Genomic DNA, 15,184 nt, shown 5'->3' with positions numbered 1-15,184 from the left:
CACCACGGCGACACGCTAAACGTTCCACTCTTCCAAGCTTTACGTTCCGATCTCACTCATTCTGTGGTTAGGTTGAAGCTCAAAACAAATAATACACACTGAAAAAACACAAAATTCAAATAAGTTTTATCAAAAATTTTAACCGCATAAAGATATGTATCTTTAGTAAAACAGCTTTACAGGAAGTAAGTCCTGTGATTGGTTCCCCTGCTGCTTCCGGTTAGTCAAAGCTGCTGTGTAATTGTTGAGGTTAGCAGCCGACGCAGCTCAGAGTTATTCCACACAAAGAAAACCTTTCATTCTCTGGTAAATATGCCGGATTATTTAGGAGACGACCAGAGGAAGATTAAGGAGGAGGAAAAAGATGATGCGCCGATAAGAGGTAGATAAACAACTCATTTTCTAAGGGCTAATTTGCTAAAAGTGGAACCCCAGCTAACTGTTTAGCTAACGTTGGCGTACATTATTATTATTTTTTTTAAATCAACGCGTGTATTACAAATAATTCATAAAACCTCATCCTAAGCATGTTTGTAATTAATACGGTTGATTTTAATCTTGTAGAAATCTCTGCATCCTACAGTAGGATCGATGCTAACATGCTAATATTTTCACAGCTCTGGACGAGGGAGACATCGCTCTGCTCAAAACATACGTGAGTTAAAAAAAACTCGACTCTCTCGCACGTTTTCGGTTGTATTTGTTATAGTGGAAGGCTGGAATGAGACGTACTTCTCCGATTTTAGGGTCAAAGCACCTACTCCAGACAGATCAAACAAGTGGAGGATGACATCCAGCAGCTGCTCAAGAAGATCAACGAGCTCACAGGTTTGTGTTGAAGCTCCGTAGCTGTAGAAATCTATGTGATAAGGCAGAGTTCAGCTCAGGAAATGGATTCCACTTAGCATTTTTCCACCGATTGAGCAGTCCCTAAAGCGCTTTACACTATTAATAACATTCACTACTTCACATTCACCAGCTAGTATTACTCAGTAGTACCCAGTAGTGGCTTACGGCCCCTGTTAACCACCTGTCAGTGAAACGCTTTGAAAGATGACAAACCTGAGGTACCTCAGACTGGAAGCTCTGCCTCTCAGCATCAACAACTCCACAGTATAGAAACAGGAGGATGTTTATTTACCTCACTGGACTCAATAATATTAATTTACTGTTGGAGCATGTTTTAAATAACACATAAAGTAATGTATCAATCCCAGAGGGAGATCTTTTTTACAGCATTGCTCCTCAATGAATAGAATATAATTAACTGGAAAATAAGGTTAAAATATCAATAAGTAAGTATGAAAATAATTTTAGAATCTCATAATGGTGTCTACTGTATGTGTGAAGAATGGCTTGACAATAAGAACACAATAAAACACTCAGTCATAAGAAAACGTTTGGAGCTGAATGTGTATTTTTAACAGGTATTAAGGAGTCTGACACCGGCCTGGCTCCTCCTGCGCTCTGGGATCTGGCTGCAGACAAACAGACTCTGCAGAGTGAACAGCCGCTGCAGGTAGCAAGGTAAAACGACCTCGGTCTCTACTCTGACCCACTCCCGTGGATCTTTCTGATATCTGCACACTGTCTGGAAATTTAAACATTGAATATTGTTTTCTTTCAGATGCACAAAGATCATCAATGCAGATTCAGAGGATCCAAAATATATCATCAATGTCAAACAGTTTGCCAAGTTTGTGGTCGATCTGAGCGACCAGGTGGCTCCAACCGACATCGAGGAGGGCATGAGAGTCGGGTAAGTCCGACTCTTCGTACCAGTGTTGAATAGCCGACGCGTCGGTCTTCTGAATGTCTTTGTGTTCTTCCAGGGTCGACAGAAACAAGTATCAGATCCACATTCCTCTGCCTCCGAAGATCGACCCCACTGTCACCATGATGCAGGTCAGAAGCAGTGATTGTTCCTCCGAGCTTTAATATTGAAGCTAAATAGCTTTGAAACAGCTGGACGTAGTCAGCTTCCAGTCCTTATTAAAGACTTGTGTGTTTTTCAGGTGGAGGAGAAGCCTGACGTGACCTACAGTGATGTGGGAGGATGCAAGGAGCAGATCGAGAAGCTGAGAGAAGTGGTGGAGACTCCACTGCTCCACGTGAGTCCTCTCTCATCTCTGTCCCCTCAGTCCAGGCAGGACTGCAGCTGCATAATTCCACTTCCTGTCTCTTTGGTGCTCAGCCCGAGCGGTTCGTGAATCTGGGTATCGAGCCTCCTAAAGGCGTGCTGCTGTTCGGACCCCCCGGGACAGGAAAGACCCTGTGCGCTCGGGCCGTGGCCAACCGGACGGACGCCTGCTTCATCAGAGTCATCGGCTCCGAGCTGGTGCAGAAGTATGTGGGAGAGGTGAGTCTGCCGGAGACCGGGACCGCCGAGTGCAGGCTGAGTGGACAGGAGGAGTAATGCTAATGCTGTGTGTGTGTGTGTGTGTGTGCGCGCAGGGAGCTCGGATGGTGCGTGAGCTGTTTGAGATGGCGAGGACCAAAAAGGCCTGCCTGATCTTCTTTGACGAGATCGACGCGATCGGAGGTACGAGCGCGCCGCCGCCCCGTCACACAGCTTCTCTGGTGCTTTAAAGAAATGGCTCTGAGACCCAGACCCTCTGAACCTGAACCCACCAGGCGCCCGCTTCGACGACGGCGCCGGCGGAGACAACGAGGTGCAGAGGACCATGCTGGAGCTCATCAACCAGCTGGACGGCTTCGACCCCCGAGGAAACATCAAGGTGCTGATGGCCACCAACAGGCCCGACACTCTGGACCCGGCCCTGATGAGACCCGGGCGTCTGGACCGGAAGATCGAGTTCAGCCTGCCCGACCTGGAGGTGAGCCCCGCCGGGTCCAAACATTCTGCGTGATTCCAGATAAAATGACTTCTTACACACGAGTGTTTACTTCACCCTGCAGGGCCGCACCCACATCTTCAAGATCCACGCCCGCTCCATGAGCGTGGAGAGAGACATCCGCTTCGAGCTGCTGGCTCGCCTCTGTCCCAACAGCACCGGTGAGAGAGAGAGAGAGACACACACACACACACACACACACACACACGTCCGAGGCCAGATGTTATATGGCACCAATTTACATACTCTTCTAAAACAGCATTATTTTTACCTTTGTCTTTAATTTATTCATGCTTAATAAATACAATAAAGGCTGAAATACAATATTACGACAAAATAAAATCCCATAAATAAGTCAATAAATGATTATAATGGTAATGAATCATAAATACATCAACATGACTTTAAATAACCAGTTTGCATATTAATCAGATATAAAAGTAGATTCAAGTGTTTATTTTTAGATAAGTGTTGATAGCCCAATGTTTGCACATGTGGAATTTAAATATGTTAAAGTTGTGTCTGAAGACAGGAGTGTTAGTGATTAGAGGAGAACCTGAACGTGGAGGCTTCTCTTCTGTTATCTTTGTAGTAAAATTAATTTTACAATTGAATCATTGCGAGCTTTTCCATTTTCTAACTTAGTAGTAATTGCTATTTTTTTTCTATAATTAAAGCGATACTTCAACATTCTGGCAAATTGGCCCATCTAGGGCAATTCGGTAGTCATTTAGAACAGCATATTTACTTTTTTTGTGAGGGCGAGCTGTTGTTTATTCAGCGGTGAGTCTGAGGAGAGCTTCACGGCGGACATAATGGAAGTGGACGGTACAGTAGATTCCCTCGTCAAACTCATCAATCCAACACAATCCAACAACCCCAAAACACACTTTGGTGGACACGTTATAATCCCCACATTCACTACGCTGTGAAATATTAATGCAAAATTACGAGATTGAGAGTTTTTTTGCGAAGATTGCTAAGACGGAACTACTTACTAAACATGGCGTCTGGGCGTAGTGATCTCAAAAGAAAAAGTAGTTCCCAATATTTGCTTCAATGTCGTAACGCTACAATATTATTTGTTGGTGTTTCACAGCGTAGTGAATGTGCGGATTATAACGTGTCCACCAAAGTGTGTTGTGGGGTTGTTGGATTGTGTATTTGATAGTGGTGTGTATCGCCTAGTATCTGGCGATACGATTCGTATCACGATTCATGGGTCACGATTCGATGTATCCCGATATATCCCGATACCAATGTTCATGACGATTATTGCGATACTTTAGGAACAATAAATTTGTAAACTAGTAGTACTTCATGAGAAAACTTGTATGAAACACATTTTATTCATCCCAAATGCAACAGAAGTACTCAAGCAACTATATTTAACAGCAAACAAGTTGCAGGCTACTTTTTCATTTAAACAGTAAATAAAAATAAAGGCTACATATACCTTCAATAATGTAACATGTTTTGAGAAAATAAAGTGCAATCATTTTAAAACCTTGAACTGAATTGATTTGAAATTCCTTTATTTGTCTCACAGGGGGAAATTGCAATGAGGAAAAAAAAAAGAAATGCAAAATATGAGAATTTACAAGGTCCAACCATACATAGAAAAATTAACTATAAATTTAGGATAAATATAATTAAATAACAGATACAAACTAAATGACATAATTTAAATATAGTTTAAATATAAGTTTCAGACGGATATAAAGAAATAACAGATATACACTAACGGATATAAATCAAATATAAATTAAATATATATTTAAGACAGAACACATATGTAAACTATAATATTAATAACAGATATGAGTTACATATTATTTAAATATACATATAGGACAGACATATGTACAATATTATAGAAAAATGTGAGACATGAGAAGACAAATACACAGGAGTGTCATTTAGAACAGTGTGGTGTGTGTTTGGACTGGTTGGAGCAGTGCTGGCTGTAGAATCTGATAGCAGCAGGGAGGAAGGACCTGCTGAGGAGGCAACGCTCCTTCTCACACCTGGGGGGACGCAGCCTGTCCCTCACACTGTCCAGGTCCCTCAGGGTGTCCTGCATGGGGACATCCTGCTCAAATGCATGTGGGTTGGTGGTGTTTCCGCGGTATTTGACTTTTGCAAAGCACATTTTACAAATGGCGTGGCTCTTATCTGTCCCTCCGTCCTGGTTGTAAAAGCCAAAGTGCGTCCAGATTCCGGCTTTATAAATATTCCTCGGAGCGTCTCCCACTTCCTCCGCCGCAGGAGACTGTTGTGTGATCCAGTTACCGCGAGACGGTAGTGTAAAGAAACCACCGGGAGAGCTCTCGCGAGATGCTGTTCTTCCTCTGGCGGACTGGAGGCTCTGCAAAGCTCTTGGTGTGGTGTGCTGCCAACTAGTGGCCAGGAGTAAAAGTGCAGCACACAAAAAGACGCCGCAATGGATATTTGCCGGGTAAATACATAATTAAAAATCGATATGGACGTATTTTGAATCGATGCGAGAATCCCGTGACGTCATATCGCGATATATCACCGAATCGATTTTTTTAAACACCCCTAGTATTTGATGAGTTTGACGAGGGAAGCAACTGTACCGTCCACTTCCATTATGTCCGCCGTGAAGCTCTCCTCAGACGCACCGCTGAATAAACAACAGCTCGCCCTCACAAAAAAAGTAAGTATGCTGTTCTAAATGACTACCGAATTGCCCTAGATGGGCCAATTTGCCAAAATGTTGAAGTATCGCTTTAAGGGTGAATTTTTTCTCCGTTTTGTGGCGCCCCCTGGAGGTCACAGAGCTCCTAACATTTGCAGATGTCTGATGGGCCAGCTGGCTCCGACTGCTGGTCTTCAATTCCAGCTTATTACCAGAGATTCCAGCGACTCTCTGGTGGCTGACCACTGCTGAAGAGATAAACACTTCATTGCGTTTAGGACAAAGACTGAAAGGAGCAAACCTGGAGTACATCAGAGTAGTTTTTTATTTGAGTCCCTCAAGATGAGCTCTGGACCTGAAGGAATGAAACTTTCTGCCCAATGTTTCCTTTTTCCTCTCCGCTTTAACACTTTACTCCTGAACTTTTCAAGTTTCTTGACATTTTCAGACTTTGAGGAGAATTTTCTTTCAAAACAAGAAGATTTTTTTTTTAAAACATGACAGAAGAAAGAGAAAACGGTGTAACTTCGGTAGAGTGGAGCTTTGGCCACATGAGGGCAGTGTAACAAGATACATTTTTGCAGGAACGTCTACTTGGATTAAACCTATTTTAATATTCTGTAAACTTTATAGCTCAGTGAGAAACCTGAGCTTTGAGCTGTTTTCTGTAAAATCTCATCTGGCTTCGTTCCAACCCGACCAGGTGCTGAGATCCGCAGCGTGTGCACGGAGGCCGGCATGTTCGCCATCAGGGCTCGCAGGAAGATCGCCACGGAGAAGGACTTCCTGGAGGCCGTCAACAAGGTCATCAAGTCCTACGCCAAGTTCAGCGCCACCCCCAGATACATGACCTACAACTGAGTGTGTGTGTGCGTGTGTGTGTTTTGACATGTTGGTGTCCGGAGAAACCGAGTCGAATCGATTTGTTCACTTAAAAATAAACTTTATTCCACATCTGAGTGTCTGAGCGTCATGAAAAGGCACCTGGTGTTCCTAGAAAAAGAACAGCACAACTACACCAAGTGTCTGAAACGGCAGTGCAAACGTACAGTAACCAGCATCCTGACCTGTTTAACACAAACTGAGGGAAAGTTAACATTCTGATCAGCGCCGGCTCAGGCCCGGCGAGCTGCAGCAGGAGGAGGAAAGTGCAGCGTGGAGGAACAAGGCCGTGGGAATGTCCACTGGAATTCTTCACCGTCGCTGCTTTGGGCACATGAGTGGTTCCGGTCTTTGGAGTGCTTCAGGGCGCGGCGGCGGCGGCTCTCTGGCGGCCGCGGTGCAGACAGTGCAGCACGGCGTCGTGCACGGTGGGGAACAGCGTCTCGGCGCCCACGTTCCCACCGAAGAACTGCAGCGCGTCCAGCTCCGACAGCAGGGTTCCTGGATCCGGGCGGAGAGAGCGTCAGAACCCCCACCCTCCCACCGTCACGACGCGAGGCGGAGCGCGGACTCACTGCTGCAGCCTGCGATGACCACCCCGACCTCCACCGCCGCGTACTCCTTGATGACCTGCGGAGAGGCGTCAGGCGTCAGGCTCGGCGCCTCCGGCTCGCTCCGAAGGCGGCGAGGCGGAACTTCACCCCACCTGCTTGATGGCTTTGGCTCCCACGGAGTCGATGAAGCAGACGGGCGTCCAGTCCAGGACCAGCGAGTGGACGGCGGCGCGCTGCTGCTGCTGCTGCAGGAAGACGGCCTCCTCGGGGTTGGACTCCGCCGGGCCGCCGTTCTGACGCAGAACCTCGTGGGTCACCGCCTCGTCCTGATACTGCAGAGATTGAACACCTCAGCGGCAGTGTATCGACGGTCCTCCACCACAACGGAAACACCCGGAGCAGGACTCACTTTGGCACAGATCCTCATCGGGGAGGAGTGGTTACTGCTTGTCTTGCCCTTCGGCTTCGGGGGAGATTTGCCGGCGGCGTTCATGCAGGCGGGGTCCACTCCTGTCTGCGCACAAACTGGAGATCAGAGCCGCTAAACGACACGTCGGGTTCGCCTGGAGCTGAACAAGCCCGGGCCCGAAAATCACCGGGAGTGTGAAGGAAAACACTCCCCACGTCACAGAGCCTGAGGAGGTTTCAAACCCTCATCACACTGTTACAAGACGATAAAATCAACAGCTCACTGGCTGCCAGGCCTGTTTTTAATCCTGTTATCTATGTTAGACAGCATGTTTCAGTCCAGTTTCATTTCATGAGACCTGAATACAGAACCCAGACTGCACAAAGGCACCAACTAAAAGCAGTTTTCCAACGAGCATGAGCATCAAAGCCATGAATTTATAGAAACACGCATAATGCAACGCCATATTTTGCAGCAAACAAGAGCGATCAGATGGACTTGTTGCTACAACAAGACAGAGAAAGAAAAAGCGAAATCAAAGGAAGCTAATTCATGTATGTGGAGCTCAATCCGGACATTAAGAGATTGACCTGAAGTCTGTTGATCTCACAATAAACCTCCTTTCTCACAGTGATTTAACGTTTTTCTGTAATTGTGAGAAAGCTGGGATCCCCTCTCCTCCTCTGTGGATTTCGGGGAACTTAATCTCGCACACAGCGGCTGGGATTACCTTCTCCTTGAGGGCGTTCACGTAGAGGTCGCAGTTCGCAAAGTAGATTGAGGCGTTGCAGTGGAAAATCTTAATCCCCTCGTACTCGGCTGCCTGGGAACCAACGGAGCAGACATCCACAGTTTGCGTCTGCGGACCTGGAGACGGTTTGCTAAACGTCGACCGCTCACCTCCTCGTACTCGTCCACGTCACAGTACAGGCCCGTGTGGGGGACGTGGCCCAGGACGGAACTTTTAGGGCTGAACACAGGCGGGCGGTGTTAACATCCGTCAAGTAAAACCAGCTGGGTGGAGTGGAAGCTGCAGCCGTACCTCTGAGTCCTGTAGATCACGGTGAGGATGGCGAACGCGATGGCCACCAGGAGGCCGTAATCCAGACCCAACAGCACCGAGGCCACGAAGGCCACCAGCCAGATCGCCTGACAGGAAACGCACACACAAAAACAAAAAGAAGAAATCTGAACCGCGGTGAAATAACTGAGGAAGAGGAATCAGCTACAGCCCTGCAGTACCGCAGTCCACCAGCGGATGGGGGTGTGGAGTCCCTTCATTCACACCAGTAAGGAGACATTCAACAGGAAACTGCTGCCAATAAGTTTATAATGAGGCTGGTGTCCAATTACAGACACGATGATGCTTCCTGGAGTTTTTTTGTTTTTTGTGGGTGGAGCTACAGGAGGTGCGACTATCATGGATCTGATCTCTGACTTCTTCTGTGGCAGCTAAAGGAAGTAGGCGGATGAAGCTGGTGTCAAATTACATGCACCTGGAGGCTGCTCTCTGTTGACATGAAGACAGATGCAAGATCAAAACCAAAAAAAACGGACTAACCAGTTCGATCTTGCTCGTCCTCCAGAGACTGGGGATATCTCGGAACTGCTTGAACATGCCCAGCAGGTTCACCATGATGATGGCGGCCAGCGCGGTCTGGGAGAGACAGGCGAGAGGGACATCAGAGCGGCGGGCGACTCTCCGGCTGGACCGACGGTCGGAGCCGTGACCCACCTGGGGGAGCGGCTGGAAGACGAACCCGATGGCCACGACCACCAGCAGCACCATGAGCGACGCCAGCAGGCCGGCGATCTGACCACAAAAGACGCGCGTCACACCTTCCCTTCCCGACGGGAGTGAGTCAACCTGGGCGCTCTTTACCTGCGTTTTCCCTCCGGTGCTCTCCTGCACCAGACTCCTGGACATGGAGCACGTGATGGCGAAGGTTTGGAAGAAGGAGCTGATGAAGTTACAGAGGCCGAGCGCGATCAGCTCCTGGAGAAGAAGAAAAAAAAAAAAAAAAAAAGAAAGCTAGGAGTGACCCTGCAGTGTTTGAATAACACTGCGTCAATACCGGTGTTGAAACGCCAACCACAGTGAACTCCAGAGAGCCTCGGCTGCGTCAGCGAGCACAGAGTTCAGCTGCAGCTCCACCAACGCTGTGATTTTCTAAACCTCAGCGGGTTTCGTCAGATCAGCTCCGGACTGGCGTGACGGGCTGAGCTAGAGGGACTGCGCTCACCTGGTTGCCGTCCACGCTGTAGCCGTGCTTCAGGGCGAAGATCTTGGCGAGCGAGATGCCCATGGAAAACCCCACGATGGCCACGGCGAAGGCGTCCGTCACCAGGCTGGGCAGGAGGGAGAAGTGAGGGGCGGAGGGGGGCAGGAGCCTGAGGGCACATGGGAGAACAGCCTCAGTACGGACACGGCGCCGTCACATCCTGTGTTTAGTGCCGCAGAAGAAGAAGGAGCAGCGAACCCTGTTGGTATCTTCCCCACCACGTCCACCCGGTAGCCGTCCGAGAGGGACAAACCGTACGAGACGCCGGTGGACACGATCACGATGATGATCTCCCCGGGAATGGGGATGGGCAGCTTCTTCTTGAAGCGTTCGTTGACGTCCTTGACGCCGTACAGGAAGACGAGGCACGCCAGGCCGAGGAGCAGCGTGGTGACGTTGGTGCTGGCGATGTCGCTGAGGACGGCTTGGACGCTCTGCGGAGACGCACGCGGCGCTCTCAGGACCCGTCCACACGACGACGTTTCCACTGAAACCTCTGTCGTGCGGACGTGGCCTCGTTTCTGAAAACACACAGCTGGGAGTCGCTCAGACTCACGTAGATGGCGGAGAGCGGTCCGGAGAAGCGCTGCGTTTTCACCCCCAGCAGGTACTTCAGCTGGGAGATGACCACGTGCACGGCGGCCGCCGTGGTGAAGCCTCGCACCAGAGGCTCGGTGAGGTAGATCGCCACGAAGCCGAACCTGAGGAGGCCCAGGACGATCTGAAACGGCGGCGGCGCAGAGGACCGGCTCAGTTTCGCTGTAGAGACGCCGACGCCGTTTCCCCTGAGGTCTCACCTGAATGAATCCCACCAGCGTGGTGAGCACCACCGCCACCTGCACCCTGCGGGCGTCACGTTCCTCCACGTTCAGCACCAGGGACGCGTTGGACCCGTTGACAGGCAGGACGTAAAACATGGAGTCCGGGGCCTCCCTCACAACCACGCCGCCGATCATCAGGCTGATGACCGCAAAGGTGCCTGATGGTCGGGAACACACGCAGGAGGGCTTCATTAAAGTGTGTGCAGCATAAAGGCCACATCGTTCCCCCGCTGGGCCAGAACTTCAGCTTTTGTCCTGTTGCAGGAGAAACGGCGGCGCTGCGTCTTCAGCAGCTCTTTAAAGGCCGGTTTGGTTTATCGCACTCATTCTGTTAGACGGACTTAAAGGTTAGCCTGACATTTGAGAACTCTTGGAGCGTGCGGTTGAAAAGAAACAAGCCAGACAGATGAGCTGCCGAGGGCTGTGGGGGGGGGGGGGGGGGTTCCTGCTGTGAGTGTAAACATGTGTTAATGTGGATCAGCACGAGTCATTTAAAACAAACCAAACAGCGTCGCGGTCCTAAAGAAACAAACCCCTCCTCACTACAGTGGAACTCCTCCACTCCCTGCAGAAACCCGACTGATGACTGTAATTATCACCAACATTTCGTTCCCGTTACTGTGGTGCTGCGAGCAGAATGTCGGCGAGTTGCAGAGCCGCTGTCTCTCTCCCCCACGCTGCCTCGCAGTTGAACAGCGGCCCAGTTATTCCCTCCAGACCTCTGCCAGCTCTTCAGGTATCATCATGTGGCTGTCGGGGTGTGTGTGTGTGTGTGTGTGTGCGCACAGATCAGCGCTTTTGTTTCCAAAGGTTGGCAGACTTGGAGCTGACCCACTGGTCACGTGCCGACATTTGAGACGGAGGAACTCTGGGAGGAGAAGAGAGGGTCCGCGGAGGCTTTACGGCCCCTCAGTTCGGAGCCGGTCACGTGCACCCTGGCATCAGAGCGGACAGCGACCTGTCCGAGCCTAAAGGCCACCGGCTCCGCTTTCTACACCGCTCACGTCAGGAGGCATGTCATGCAGAGCGCACACACATACACACACACACATACACACACACACATTCACACACACACACACTCTGGCAGAACAGCTGAGTCAGCAGGAGCTAGTGTTATCTTTGGACCTAAAGCGGGTAAAGAATACATTTTTCTTCTGAACAGGTCGAGTGTGATGAAGCTGCAGCGGCTAACTGTACGTAGAGATCCAGGAGATTTTCTCACCGATTGAAATGTGCCTGGAAGTGCCAAAGAAGGTGTAGAGCAGGACGGGGTAGAAAGACGAGTACAGGCCGTAGACTGGAGGCACGGCGGCCAGCATGGCGTAGGCCAGCCCTGAGGAGCAGCACCGCGGGAGAGGGTTCAGTCAACAGAGAACAACCAAAACACCGGCGGCGTGCAGCCGGGAGTGGGAGCTGGCGGCCGGACGCCACGGGGAACTGACCCTGAGGGAGCTGCACCACGCTGGTGCTGAGGCCCGACACCACGTCCGAGAAGAGGTACTGCTTGACCGGGTAGTTCGGCAGCCACGTGAGGATGGGCAGAAAGCTCAGAGCCAGCGCCTTGGCTCTCTGCGACGAACACCTGGGAAACCAGACAAGTCAGTCCCGTCAGTGAGAGGAGGAGGAAGATGCTCTATAGCAGGGATGTCAGTGGAGGAAGACGCTGCCGCGGTTCACGATGAGTCAGCGTTTTTTTTTTTTTCATAACAGTAATCCATTGCAAGTGTTTTATTGGAGAAAGGAGTGGAGAGGCAGCTGCAGTTATTCTGTACTGTGTCATTCCAGTTGAGAAACACCGCTGACGCCAGCAGAGACACATTTTTACAGGTTCAACGGCCAGAAAGAGAAACCAGCCACACACACACACACACACAAACACACACAAACACACACAAACACACACAAACAGCAGCTTTCCTTCTGATTACAGGCCTCCACGTTCACACACTGTTTGCTCTCAGGAGGAGTGGAGCGTCTTGTTAAAGAGATCCAGTCACAGCTCATCTGACTCGCGGCCCGTCCGACTGCTCTCAGAAGTGTCACATCTTTATGGTTTTATCACTGGATGGCTGTGTGTGTGTGTGTGTGCCTGTGTGTGTGTGTGTGTGTGTGTGTGTGTGTTCTTGTATTTCTATCCTTGTTGGGGCCAAATGTCCCCACAAGGATAGCAAAACGTGGAACGACGTGCCTTGTGGGACCTTTTTCCGGTCCTAAGTAGGAGAAACAGTGTTTTCTTGACCATGTTGTTGTTACTGAAAAAAGTAAAAGTGCAAAAACATTTCTTTAGGGTTAGGCTTTGTTGTGGTGTGGGTTAGGGTTAGGGTCAGGGTTAGGGGCTAGACATGAATGGGAGTCAATGGACGGTCCCCACAAGGATAGAAATACAAGACTGTGTGTGTGTGTGTGTGTGTGTGTGTGTGTGTGTGGGTGTGTGTGTGTGTGTGTGTGTGTGTGTGTCTCCTCAGGGAGGAAGGCGTTAAGCCACATTCCCCTCGCATGTCTGAACGTACCGGAGCAGACTGAGCAGGTTTGAGTCTGGAGAGTTGGGTGAAAGTGTGTGTGACTTACTGGATCTTTTCGGCCAGCCGCTGTCGGACGGTGGAGGACTTTTCTTTACGCTTCAGAAGAGACGTCCGGATGAAGGCTTCGTCGTACACGGGCCGCTCTATCCTGTACATGAGCGGCGACTCGGCGTCCTCCCGAGCTGCTGCTGCAGCTGCTGCTTCTTGGTCCATCGCAGGAGGCAGAGAGTGTGTGTTCAGGTGTGTGTATGTGGGTTTTATCCTCTCCACTCAGTCCTTGCCATCGTTTATTGAGACTGATGTCTTCACTCCTCAGACCGCACTCCCTCCTCCTCCTGCTGCTGCTGCTGCTCAATGACACAACACGAAGCAGGGAATTACACAGGTGGATATGGTGTGTGTCCGGTGTGTGTGTGTCTTGATAAGAGAGGGTTTCAGCTGGATGTGCCACTTTGGGGTAAATGATTTACTTGGCTTTGGGTGAGCTTGGTTTTTGGTGTGTGGACACACATGCGTCACACTGTGTGCGTGTGTCAATAAAGACACTTTCATACACAGGACAGGTCCAGCAGACATTATCTTACAGCAGAGAGATCAAGGATCTGCAAACCTGAACTCAGCGAACACACAACAGCCTCCAAGGAGCCGATGGTGGATCACAGCAGGAGGCGTCCACCACCTCCACCCACTCAGGACGTTCAGGTAGAACTACAGGATGAACCAAAAACCCACTCTAACCTTTCCAAATGAACTCAATGTGGCCTTAAGGCCATTGGTTCACATCCCACACTGTGGACCTGGAGGATGACCGCCACTGAACTGCAGGCACTGGAAACTGTTCCCATCAGCGCGGTCTGCGCGCTCCACCACCTGCACGGTCCCTCGGGCCTTCCTCAATCATCTGCACTTTCTCCAGACCTGACGCCCGTAAAGAAAACCTGAGGATCCACTGTAGAAGCTCATAACTCTGACCCAGAAACACCTGAGACCAAGAACAGAGGGATATCATGGCTCAGCAGACGACAAGGCCCTCCTCACTTGATAATGTTTCAAAGTAAAATGCCTTGTATTACTGTTTCAGTTTCAGAAAGGTTTGTTTATAGTCTGCATTTTAAAATTCATGACTGGCTCCACAGAAATGGAAGAAACACTGAAAACTCTGTTTTTGTTCATGTTGGGCCACTACTCAGTGCTGTTTTTTAGTTGTTTTAGTAATGAAATCACCACAAAGTGTCAGTCCCCTGAACAAGCATGATGACAGAATAAACCCACAAACACAAACCAGGCTCATTTCCATCTCACAGCCTCAAGACCACCTGCCGTGGCCCCACGTCCCTGGAAGGCTCCAGACTCGGACGCTCTGATTCATGGAACAATGTAAATAATGTCATTTCTCAGGGCAGTTCGTGAATCCTCGGCTGGGCTCGGCTCGGTTCGGCCCGGCTCGGCTCAGTTCGGCTCAGCTCGGTGACAGCGGCTCTCCTCCCCCGAAGCTAACGCAGAGATGCTAACAGAGACAGGACTCGTACCTCCTTCCGGCTCCTCCCTGATCCTCCCTGCTCCTCGCTGCTCCTCCTGCGGGGATGCTGCCAGCGGAGCGGGAGGAGAAAACACCCCCGGTCCTCTCCGGTTAAAGTTTAACAAGGACAGCGTCTCCCAAGGACGCCAGAGCGCGGCTAAAGAGGCGCCGCAGGTAGTGTGAGAAGAAGATGAGCCACTCCGCTGCGAAATCTGTGACCGCTTCCGGTTTGGGAAAGTGGGCGTGGCCTCACGCCGTTTGTAGTCCTAAAGTAGAGACGGGAATTTCGACTCTGTTTGGAGAGTTGATCCTTACGACTCACTGAAAAGAGTCAGATCTGTTACCTCGAAGGCTCACTTTTCTTTTTTTGGTAATTTGTTCCAGAGTATGGTTAAGTAAAACAAAATATATGTTTTTTACATGGCTCGACATGGAATGAATTGAATTCTCAGCTCGTCAGTTGTTTTTATTTACAAACTCATGAAACACAACTAAGCTCGATTAAACCGTCTCCACCAACTCGTGAAAAATGTATACATGATTTCTAAAACATTTTTGTTGTTGTTTGGAAAAGCAAGTTGTTGGTCGTAAAACTAGATCTATTTGTACATTTTTTTCTCTCTCTTTTTAAGTTATGCATTTTTTTAAATTACAAATTTCTTGTTTTTTGTTTCT

At 49.6% G+C, this 15,184-nt stretch overlaps 2 protein-coding genes across 4 annotated transcripts; one reads left to right on the top strand and one right to left on the bottom strand.

Annotated features, from left to right (window-relative positions):
* The first annotated feature begins 185 nt into the window (after positions 1-185).
* psmc2 (proteasome 26S subunit, ATPase 2) lies at positions 186-6,470 on the top strand. The gene is made up of 12 exons (XM_030113368.1): positions 186-382; positions 618-655; positions 747-828; positions 1,428-1,527; positions 1,628-1,759; positions 1,833-1,905; positions 2,016-2,111; positions 2,195-2,359; positions 2,455-2,542; positions 2,635-2,837; positions 2,920-3,016; positions 6,221-6,470. The coding sequence occupies exons 1-12, from the start codon at positions 313-315 to the stop codon at positions 6,376-6,378; spliced, it is 1,302 nt and encodes a 433-aa protein (XP_029969228.1). The 5' UTR covers positions 186-312; the 3' UTR covers positions 6,379-6,470.
* slc26a5 (solute carrier family 26 member 5) lies at positions 6,431-14,718 on the bottom strand. Of its 3 annotated transcripts, none has more exons than XM_030113365.1 (18): positions 14,520-14,718; positions 13,037-13,337; positions 11,911-12,050; positions 11,691-11,801; positions 10,442-10,623; positions 10,201-10,365; positions 9,843-10,078; positions 9,606-9,753; positions 9,245-9,358; positions 9,098-9,175; positions 8,924-9,019; positions 8,405-8,511; positions 8,263-8,332; positions 8,093-8,185; positions 7,363-7,467; positions 7,106-7,285; positions 6,975-7,029; positions 6,431-6,900 (listed from the first exon to the last, which is right to left on the bottom strand). In XM_030113365.1, exons 2-18 carry the CDS (start codon positions 13,201-13,203, stop codon positions 6,761-6,763), a joined length of 2,187 nt encoding a protein of 728 aa, XP_029969225.1. In that variant the 5' UTR covers positions 13,204-13,337; positions 14,520-14,718; the 3' UTR covers positions 6,431-6,760. The 3 variants fall into 3 exon arrangements, with proteins under 3 accessions (XP_029969225.1, XP_029969226.1, XP_029969227.1); XM_030113366.1 differs by having other exon boundaries at positions 13,037-13,331; XM_030113367.1 differs by having other exon boundaries at positions 13,037-13,328.
* Positions 14,719-15,184: the final 466 nt, after the last annotated feature.

Source organism: Salarias fasciatus, chromosome 17 (assembly GCF_902148845.1).
Source record: "Salarias fasciatus chromosome 17, fSalaFa1.1, whole genome shotgun sequence".
Lineage (NCBI taxonomy): Eukaryota > Metazoa > Chordata > Actinopteri > Blenniiformes > Blenniidae > Salarias > Salarias fasciatus.
This window is presented reverse-complemented; position numbering and strand designations above follow the sequence as displayed.

What these genes read in the sequence shown, in the direction of transcription:
- psmc2 (XM_030113368.1), top strand. Translation starts at nt 313, where the DNA reads ATGCCGGATTATTTAGGAGACGACCAGAGGAAGATTAAGGAGGAGGAA. An exon ending in TCGCTCTGCTCAAAACATAC is followed by an intron (nt 656 to 746) that starts GTGAGTTAAAAA and finishes CTCCGATTTTAG; the next exon opens with GGTCAAAGCACCTACTCCAG. An exon ending in GAGGAGGGCATGAGAGTCGG is followed by an intron (nt 1,760 to 1,832) that starts GTAAGTCCGACT and finishes GTGTTCTTCCAG; the next exon opens with GGTCGACAGAAACAAGTATC.
- slc26a5 (XM_030113365.1), bottom strand. Translation starts at nt 13,203, where the DNA reads ATGGACCAAGAAGCAGCAGCTGCAGCAGCAGCTCGGGAGGACGCCGAG. An exon ending in TTCCAGGCACATTTCAATCG is followed by an intron (nt 10,624 to 11,690) that starts GTGAGAAAATCT and finishes CCCGACCATCAG; the next exon opens with GCACCTTTGCGGTCATCAGC. An exon ending in ACAGCGTGGACGGCAACCAG is followed by an intron (nt 9,359 to 9,605) that starts GTGAGCGCAGTC and finishes CTTCTTCTCCAG; the next exon opens with GAGCTGATCGCGCTCGGCCT.